The sequence below is a fragment of the Notothenia coriiceps genome, unplaced genomic scaffold (genome assembly GCF_000735185.1).
Source record: "Notothenia coriiceps isolate Sejong01 unplaced genomic scaffold, NC01 NC01_scaffold00035414, whole genome shotgun sequence".
NCBI classification, from domain to species: domain Eukaryota; kingdom Metazoa; phylum Chordata; class Actinopteri; order Perciformes; family Nototheniidae; genus Notothenia; species Notothenia coriiceps.
The window spans coordinates 30,655-41,066 of NW_011368115.1; the positions used below are offsets into that span (position 1 = coordinate 30,655).

Here is a 10,412-nt window from a genome sequence, read left to right on the forward strand (position 1 = left end):
AATGGTTTCAGCATTATTCTCGTCAAAAGTGAAAATTGTTCTTTCTTTTGATTCTAGTGATTCTCACAATGCATCATGGGAAATAGCCCAGGTAACTCTCAAGGATGAGGGCTTTTACGAATGTATAGCGATCAACAGTGCCGGGACAGGAAGAGCTCACACCTTCTTGGATGTATCAGGTGAGCACACATACCAAGATTCATTTGGCAACAGGGTGTATTATTGACAGTGAGATTAGTACCCATCTTATTAACACAAAATCAACTGAAGCATAATACATTTGCCGAATAACAAGACAAATTAGGTATTACGAAACTGTTACAACATAGCAGAAAGTCATGCTACATAGACAGCAGTGTTGACTTTTGTAAATGGACTGTAATACTGTAGTTTATGTTCATCAACAGTGTTTGGTGAGCCACCATCCATCACTGTGTGTAATGAGGCGGGACTCTTAGACAGGAATGCTTAGGGCTGGCAAGTATTAGACTGTCAAAAAGTGCAAATGGTGTGCGATGGATCTACTCGCAGGGCAGGGAGCAATTTAAAGTCCAACTGAAATTAAATTGCTCTTTTTTGTATGATACAGCATACATATCTACTCGCTTAAACATTAGTCAACCTAATTGCTTTATTACTTACTCTTAAATACCACTAACAACATGCTCTCTGCACATGACATGTAGGCTGCAAGTTTGTTTTCTATTTCCCTCGTTCCCCACGGTGCAACATGGCAGTCTGGCAGCCTGCCAGTACATTTAAAAAAACACATTGACAATTTTGTGATTTCCCTTGGCCTTCAACGTATCTTTATTGAACTGTATAATGTTTAGAGATAACACTTACCGTATAAAAACACAAAATGTCTTGAGTGAACCGATGCAATAAGATGAAGTTTATGTCATGCTCAATAGGTTTACTCACATGCTCACTTGTACAACTCATACACTTACAGTACTTATGGACATATGGTTGGAATCTAAGCACCAGATGATGTGGGTTGTATTTCATAGGGTTCACAGTCTCGTGCTGTGGATCCCACGCAGAGAACCTACATTCTGGCAGAATTAATGTAGCTTTAAGGAAAATTTGACCCATACATGATGTTGTAATACATGCTTCACAGCGATCATGTCGTGGAGTTTATGATATGGTTTGTGTGCCTGTATTGAAAAGCAATGGACTGTAAATATGATGTAAGAGGAGAATATATTAAAACAAGTTGTAAATAAGTTCCAGGCACCAAGAAGAACGCAGTGTAATGATAGTTTGGCTGCCAAAACCGTGACTTGGGTGCACCATTTTAATACAACAGCTTATTTTAAACACAAGTTCTCTGATGTTACCGCTGTAATAAATGCAATACAATTTACGATCTCACAGAAACATTCATAATCAAGGTAATACATTATTTGTGTCATGACAAGCTTTGAGTGCAGACATAACTAGAGGGGTCATAAGATGATTTATACCCTTGAACAAATACACATTTTTCCCTTTTCCAAAATTCTCTGTAGTACGTTTATTTTTCAATCTGATCCTTTTCCAGTATGAGGCCTCAGAGCTGACACCTCGGGTCCCAATGCAGTCAGTAAAAGCCTTCTTTTCCAAATGTTTATTTCCAAAAAACCTCCTGCTTTGTGAAATTCACTGGAGCTCCATCAATATGATGAATGCCAAGGAGAAAGGAAGAAGGTGGAGTGCAGAGAAAAAGAGTGAGAGGTAGTTTAAAGACGCTTTGGAAACAGAAGGAGAAGAGACTAAGCCAGGAATATTTGAGCGTAACTCATGATACTGTAACTTACCCACCCTGTTCGCAGTCCAAAGGGGGAGAGGGTACTTAGTTTGTCCAAATGTACCGCTGATGACGTCCATAAAATTAGGTGAAATTAATCCTACTCAGCCACAAATGTTGTTACTGGGCCAGAGATATTCCCAACAGAATCACAGGCCTCCACATTTAAACATACAAAACATACACACAGACACACACATATAATCCCAAGGGGCTGTGCTGAAATCCCAAGCATCCTCCCTGTATCAGAGCCAAAGACTCTGCTACCTCTCCCTGGCTCAGCCCTGAAAACGTTATTAAAGATACACTGAGGAGTGTTTTTGACATGGCGACAAAGGAAATGGAGATAGAGGAAAAGAACAAAAAACTAGATATGAAGAGGATGAATAATGATGATAAAACTTTTCTTGCACTTACACCAAAGCAAACTCAGCATCATTTGACAGACATCAATGTGATGATTTTGGTGATGAAATATGGTTAAGATAAATTGCTCATGTAGATTAAAGAGGTGGGTCCTAAACAAGCTAAATATGTAGTTCCTACAAATAGAACAAAAACGTTGTATTTCCTTTTTTGTTCAAGCGTTACTCCAGAGATTTTGTTTAGTACGTTTTTCAACTTGCAAAAGACACATTTAATAAAGAATGACCCAAACCGATAGACCATAGCCAGAGAAATTGTGCCTCTAGTAAAGGTTTGTAATGCAGAATATCGAATAACTTGTGACTTCAAAAAATCACTATGTTCTGCAACATTCCTCCCAATGACTGGATAATATTGCATGCCTCTACATATGTGAAATGTCAGTAGGAAAATAACCACTTGCTCTGACTTCCTGTTTCTTTATGATGTAAAGTTCCTGGCATCTGCTAACACTATTATGTCCTGATACTGCAGAGCCGCCTCCAGCCATCACAGTGGGGGGTAACGTGACCGCGGCCCCCGGCTCCCGCGCTGTCCTCACCTGCCACGTCGTTAGCACCGTCAGCTTCAACCTCACCTGGCTGAGGGGGGGTCACGACGCCCGGCTGGACCCACAGGTCCTCGTCCTGTCCAACCTCTCGTTGCAGGTGAACCCTGTGACCCCAGAGCGCTCGGGCTGGTATGAGTGTATCGCTATAAACGAAGGAGGGGTGATGGCAGAGCGGATCTACCTTACAGTGCAAGGTGAGGAGTGGGTGTTTTTATCTGCATGTTTTTAATACAATTCTGAGGTGTAAGATCAGAAATGTGTGGTAAGAAACAAATGGTTGCTCTTCAAGTACGTAGTGGCCCACATTGGCTTCCTGGGGCTACAAGGTTACAGTTGAATTGTGTAACTGGAGTGGTTGTGTGCTTACATGTGTTTGTGAGACTATTTTTCGGTGTGATTTACACCGTGGGGGAACAGGATTCTTGGCAAACACAACCCCCTTCCCAAATACACGATCGTCTCCCAAGTGCCCCCGCCCCTCTTCCCTCCATTGCTGCCTATAATTCACCTTAATGCTTTCTGGGTCGTGTGAAAATGATTTATGCCTATCTCAAAGGCTGCGCTAACGTAGAGTTTTCCAACTCGGGAAAGCACTCATTGTTTTACCGTTCCTCACACTTTAGTGAGACTTAATCAGAAAAACATAAGAAGTTTCGCTGTCTATGTGGCCAGTAACACAGAGCATCGTACCATGCTTGGCCAGGAAATGCTGATGTAATACCGCAACTAAAAACTGCTATTAGTTGAAGATTTCAGCCACAACCCGTGGACAACAAAGACCTTTAGAGAGTTGAAAGAAATATATGGGAGAACAGTGGAGAAACTTTGTTTTGCAAAATCCAATTCAAATGGACATCCAGTGTTTACTTTGTTTTACCACCTTCTGTCCCAGAAAAAGTTAATTCAAAGACAATGCTGTTCATTGTCGCCTAAATGCCTCCTTCAATGTGCTTTGCCAGGTTTTAATGCTCTAAGGAAAAAACATGTCATTTATTCTCTTTTAGAATAAAAAAGAAATTCCTTCACGTCACTTTAAGCTGACCTTTTGTCTTGACCTAAATTGGGCGACGTAAAAAGTTCCACCTGACTTAAACCTTGGTGACACATATTGAAACGTTTTAGGTTTATTACCAGAACTACAGAGAGGTTGTGAGGAGAACTCTATAATTTTGCTTGTCTCACTGCATGATCAGTTGCACAGCTGACCCTTTATACTTCACAGGATATTTTTGTCTTTTCATATCACCTCGCTGTTTGTCATTTCTCACATTATCCTGTCACATGTTTCTTTGCTATTCTTTTCTCATACCAATGTCTTACTGTTTCTTCATTATTATTATTTTTTGGCCTTATCTCTTTCTCGGTGTAAAACAGCTGTCAGCAGGCCCTTGGGTTTTCCTAATTACCCCCTGGTCAGTCCCATCCTAGTTATTAGCCTCACTTTGAAGTGAGTAAAGTCTGCTGACATCTTACAACACTTGGACAGAACACAGTGGAACTGAGTGCATGGCCACATGCTACAGAAATCGGGAGAAGTTCAATTTTGTCGCTGTTTTCCATTTTTTTGTTTAAAGGGAGATTTTTAGAAAACAACCTGAAAGTGCTATTGTGAATGCCCACAGTTGACTAGAAGAAAGAGTCAGAGAAGAGAATAAGTTGAGATAGGAGGAGGATGCATTTTGAGTGGTAGTGAGTGCTGATGAGTGAGGGAGGAAGAAAGGGGGAAAGATGGGGTAGGTAATAAAGGAGCGCTAAAGACAGGCTTCTTACCCACACATTAATGCTGCTGAGTCAGAAAAAAACAATGTGTCTTCTCAGGAACCTCCTTGTTCCGTAACTCAGGGGTGTCGCTACCTCCCCTAGGGGCAGGGTTACATTTGAATAGGATGAAACAGGTGAGCCCGGCTGGCTATAAATCGTAGAGTTGTTCTGACGACTGTACTTTCTGGGTTGTGCAGTACAGATCAGCACAGGCCTGAGGCCCAGGCCGCTGAGATTAAGATCAATATGGTTTGTTTCAGATCAAAGTAGTAATATATCATGAATGTTCCATGTATATTTATTATCAGCATCTGGTAAATGCACTGTATTTCTCTCAAAACTTCATCACCGATGTTTGAAGTTGAAGCATAAGTGCAAAAATCTATATATTTCTTCACACCTGCTGTATGTGCGTCACCCTTTTGATCCTGTAATTACTCAATACTTACCCTCAGCCATCACAAAGACGCTGTCATGTTTTTCTATAGGAATAATGTAATTTATTTATTGACTTGATTTGAGAGGATATTGATTTACTTAAAGAAATATTGTTGAATTCCTTCTCTTTTCTCTAGAGGCGCCCAGGGTTTCGGTAGAGCCTTGGAATCAAAGCTTTACAGCAGGAGAGGAAAAAAGGATCAGATGCTCGGCCAGCGGATACCCTCCCCCCCGTCTCGTGTGGACCCACAACGACATGTTCATCATGGCCACCAGCAGGTGAAGTCCTCCTTTCATACTTTACATAAGCAGATTTTAGTTTTTGCTACTTCTTCTCTTTTCCATTTGTGACCACGCTGAAATAAAAATAATAAATTGTGAATCTTGTTTGTGTTCAGACACAGGATGACTCCTGATGGCACTCTGGTTATAAGAAACATGGAGAAAAAGGATGGAGGAGTGTATGGCTGCCTGGCCAGCAACCAGGCTGGGACTTACACAGTGACCTCCACCCTTACTTATATTGGTGAGTGCCACAGAGCACATGCATACAATTATTAAGATAAAAGTACATAACAGTTCATCAGTCACACAGCAGGGACATTTTACGGTTTAATAGAAGCAAAACTCAGACTGAATAATTATCTTAACCATATTTTCTTTCCATAGAGTCATTGGTGGTAGCACATACTTACAGACAATCATTCATATCTACAGTCAATTCTTAGAGTTGGATGGATATATAAATAGATATATACTTTATTTATCCCAAATTGGGATACCAATTAACAAAGCCTCAACGTTTGAACTGGGAGGCTGTGGCTCAGTGGGATAGTGCTGTGGCTCAGTTATATAGTGTGCTGAACTTAGTGCGCTGAACTTTGAATCAGGGGGTAGCAAGTTCTAGTCCCACTGCAGTCAGCATGTGGTTGTGTCCCTGGGCAAGACACTTCACCCCAAATTGCTCCTGTGGGGATTGTCCACAGCACTGAATGTATGTAAGTCGCTTTGGATAAAAGCGTCTAACAAGTGACATGTAATGTAATGTAACTGAACCTAATCTGCAATAAGCACCTCTCTACAGTATGCACTGCATCTCATTTTCCTTTCTATATCATACTGATGTTCGGTCTATTGTTCAACAATTCTTCTAGAATCTCCGGTGGTGACAGTGGCTTTGAGCGATATTCTCATTGGCATTGGAGAAACCACAGTGATGGCCTGCTCTGCGTCTGGAATCCCACAGCCTGACATCTTGTGGTACAAAGGTAAACGTTGAAAATAAATGAAGTACAACAAAACAATATATGCTTGTTAAAAGTAATTAAAGCTTAGAAGAATTCATGAAGAATGACTTGCAGAGACTGAAAGCACTGTGAATTGTGCATCATTGGCATATGCAAACGCTACGCAATTCTTTTGTGAATTCAGTTTGCAGCGTGGAGTTAAAATATAACCCCATTCAAATCACATACACATGTATTGCACAGGAGTTTTGAGAAGTTTAGATTTTCCCTCCCTATTTGCTTACACAATCCATATAAAAAAACTAGCTAACCACCCTCCTCTGATGGATTTTGTTCTTAATGCTAGGTGATGTCCAGCTGCATTCATCATCCTTCTTGGTAGTGGACGCATTAGGAGGTACTCTGACCATCAAGGAGACGCAGGATGTGGATGCAGGAGATTACACCTGTGCAGCTGTCAATGCTGCCGGCACCTCGTCAGCAAAGATCTCTCTCGATGTTGGAGGTGAGACCAAGTTTAGTTAACCTTGTAAACGCACTATTCAGTACTATGAACCAAGAACAAGATCTTAATAAATGGGTAAATTACTACTTGTGTTGCCTTACCACAGTTGTGAATTGCATACCCAGATGTCACATATTGAACCCCTAAATGTTCCATGATCACCCTGTTGTATGTTCTTTTTCCAATAATGCCCACCTCGCTGCACTTTATCCCGCTTATTACACGGCCACATGCTAAACAAACTAACGACTTGACTCCCAATATTAATTTAAATGATTTTATTGATTTAAAAATGGTCACATTGCTTCCGCAAAAAATAAAAAGTCGGTTCCACAGCGCGCCAACGGCTGGAACTCCGACAACAACAACAACAACAACTGCATTTACAATGAAGGCAGCTCTGATTTATGTTTTCTGTGGCTGCCCAAGTCTGTTCACAGTTTATTTTCCAATAACAAGTCCTTAAACATGACAGAGCCCATACCGTGTTCCTTTAAGTGTTTCTTCCTGTCTGTCGGCTTCTGTTGATTTATCTGATGTCTAGCGCTCTGTCTTTTAACCTCTTTTCCTTTCTCTCTTTTGATCTTCCTTAGCAATGGTCATTAAAGTGCTTAACAGTGGTCTGTTCTACTGTCATATCAACCTCTAAAAGGATCGAATTGAACAATCAGAATCGAGTATTCAACGAAGCCATGTAATAATACTTGATAATGAAATCTCTATTCGCTGTATAATTTATGTTGAACACTTAGAAGCATCTGGTCCTAAAATGAGTCATGAACATCCCAAGCTTACATGATGGACAGCTTGATTGTCTGTAGGATGCGATACAGATATAAAGGAATCTCCTAAACCATGACCTTTCCCATCTTCATCTTCATGTTCCAGCCCAACCCGAGTTCACCCGAGAACCGTCAGATGTGGGGTCTGAAATCGGCTCCAATGTGACCCTGCTGTGCCTCGCCCAAGGTCACCCCGAACCACAGGTCAGCTGGAGGAGAGAGGATGGACTTCCGATATTCAACAGGCGCCGCACACATGGCACGGTCACACAGAGCACGGGAGCCCTACGTATCACCAGTGAGTTCCTCTGTGGTATATGTGAATACATATTAAACACATAAGTGCTCTATGTTTATGCCTAAATATCCCTTTTTCTCTCAGAGCTGTGGGTGGAGGATGAGGCGGTGTATATCTGTGAGGCTCAGAACCACTTCGGCAGGATCCAGGCCCAGGCCAGAATCACTGTGACTGGACTGGGTAAGTGCAACATTTAAAAAGTCTTGCCTATCTCTTTGTGTGTTTGTCTCTCTTTCTCAGACACAGAGTAGTGTCTCTTAATCTTTAAATGAATGCTAGGATTCACAGTGCTGGTAATTCAAGAATAAAGCAGGCATTTATTTATTTAGATGTAGGCTCTCTGTCATTTCTTATTAATTGATGATTGATAATGGATTATAGTTTAGTGGACATTAAGGAATACAGAGGTGTAGCTGATCTGAAAAAGTGCTCAGATACTGTAGGTCTGCCTTAAAATGCTTTTGCAATTCGAAGACATGTGGAGCACAAACTGATAATACACACCCAGTCCCTCACGCATGCTTGCATAACCTTTGGCTGAATGTGCAGTTTTCTCTGTGTGTGTCAAATCAGAGATCATATCTACAATGTGTGTCCGTACATTTTCTAAAACAACATACTCTCCTCCTGTCTGTATGTTCTTGTGAGTGTGAGGCTCTGTTTCGGTCCTACACGTGAGTGTGAGTTCATTAGCACATTTCAGTGGGTGTGTTTGAACACATGGGCCTTGTTAAGTACTTTTGCTGTTTCACCGTTTTATTTACACTGGAAACACACAGAGCTCTATATGTGGGGCAAAGGTTACAAACCACAGACCCACCCAGATGACATGTATTACTGCCCCACTGCCCCAGTTCCCTACTGACTATATATCTCATGAAGCACACACACCTAATGCAGAAACACGGGTTAAGTAGCCTCTTTGGGCTGTGGTGGAAATAAAGCACAATGAACTTGGCATGCGTGTGTGTGTGCATGTTTGTGTGTGTGTGTGAGGTTGTGTTCTCAGTCCAGTCAGGGCGGTCTTCTAATTTGACGGCACCCTGTTGTCTATCACATCCCCCACAAATGACATCATCATTATCTGATTGAACAACGCCAAACTATTTAGACAACGTTTTATGCAATGTCATCGTGTGTGTATGTGTTCATGTAGCCTATGTGTTTTGTTCACGTGAAGGAAGATATAGGTGTGTTGATACTTAAAGCAGGTGTAGAAATAAATATATACTGTATTGTTAGTATGTTTATAGCAACCAAGCTTTCCCTATTTATTGATTGTATGGTACACACACCACACATGTGCTTCCTTCAAGCTTTGCCAGCGATAAAGACGTATTTTTGACGGACACTTTGTTTATTACTTGTGATATAGACACAAATACACACACTGAACATACGCCCCAACTCAAAATATGTAAATAAAAAGATACAATACATAGATAAGGAGAGCAAGAAAGGACTAAATGCAGCAAACTTGAATAGTAATACAGGTTAACAAGGCCAATGTCACTGTACTGATGAGTCAGTATGATTAGTCACACTGAAGGAATTGCCATGAATGAATGAAAACTTTATTACAGACTCAGGGTCCAGATAAAAAACAAGACATTACATAGATAAAAGACAAGACATTACATAGATAAAAGACAAGGCATTACATATAATAAATTACATACACAGCATAAAAGAAATTCATAGTTTAACAATCATTTAAATCAGTGTCCTACAAAGAGACAACTATAACAATGTCTCCACAGCTGCGATTGGTAGCGTGTAGTACTAAACCTTATGTTCGATAAGGCCAAGAGGATTTCATTATCAGAGTCATTAAGCCGGCAAATACATTTATACATGAGATTTCTTAAAACAGCTTGTAGAGTATTGACTCCTGCAGCCACAGACATTTCACTTGCACTAGACCATCGAGGTCTCTTCAGCAATATTCTCATGGCATCATTATAAGCTACTTGAAGTTTCCGTAAACTTGTTTTTCTGTAGTTTGACCACAAATGTGCAGTATAGAGTGGTGTACAATATGCTCTGAACAGAGACATCTTCACTCCATCTGTACATGAACCAAACTTGCGGAGGAGAATGTTTGCTTGTGCATACATCATGCAGCATTGCCTATAAATATCTTCATCATCTGTCATTTGTTCTCTAATAAAGTGTCCAAGATATTTTAACTTATTACAGACACTAAGATTAATATCAGACAATTTAAAATCAGGACATTTTAGACATTTGTCCTCTTTGGTTCTAAAGATCATGACAGCACTCTTACTTGCGTTGTATTTGATGTCATGTTCCACACCATACACAGAACAAACAGCAAGAAGCTGCTGAAGCCATTCGCGCTAGATGGACTCAGCCCACAACAGAGATCATCGTTGCATACATAAGTGATGGTTCACTAGGGTATACGCAATCAGTGCATCCAGTAGCGTTACAGGTGATCTCAGCGGCTTGACAGATGCATCGGAATATAAAGATTAGAAAAGAGACGTGGGGACATAATTCCACCCTTGTCTTGACACCGAGTTGCTAACCCCAGATGGCTGGAGGACCTGATGTGCGCGCCCGCATTTTGACTTGGCGATAGTCTGG

The 10,412-nt window shown here is 40.9% G+C and overlaps 1 protein-coding gene across 1 annotated transcript in view; it reads left to right on the plus strand.

Annotated features, from left to right (window-relative positions):
- LOC104962821 (hemicentin-1-like) overlaps window positions 1–8,053 on the plus strand; it is a 32,287-nt gene extending 24,234 nt beyond the window's left edge. The window contains exons 10-18 of the mRNA XM_010791321.1: window positions 58–179; window positions 2,696–2,965; window positions 5,108–5,249; window positions 5,369–5,496; window positions 6,125–6,238; window positions 6,564–6,722; window positions 7,611–7,802; window positions 7,887–7,982; window positions 8,043–8,053. Coding sequence (XP_010789623.1) covers window positions 58–179; window positions 2,696–2,965; window positions 5,108–5,249; window positions 5,369–5,496; window positions 6,125–6,238; window positions 6,564–6,722; window positions 7,611–7,802; window positions 7,887–7,982; window positions 8,043–8,053 — 1,234 coding nt within the window. The remainder of the gene's footprint in view (window positions 1–57; window positions 180–2,695; window positions 2,966–5,107; window positions 5,250–5,368; window positions 5,497–6,124; window positions 6,239–6,563; window positions 6,723–7,610; window positions 7,803–7,886; window positions 7,983–8,042) is intronic.
- The last annotated feature ends 2,359 nt before the right edge of the window (window positions 8,054–10,412 follow it).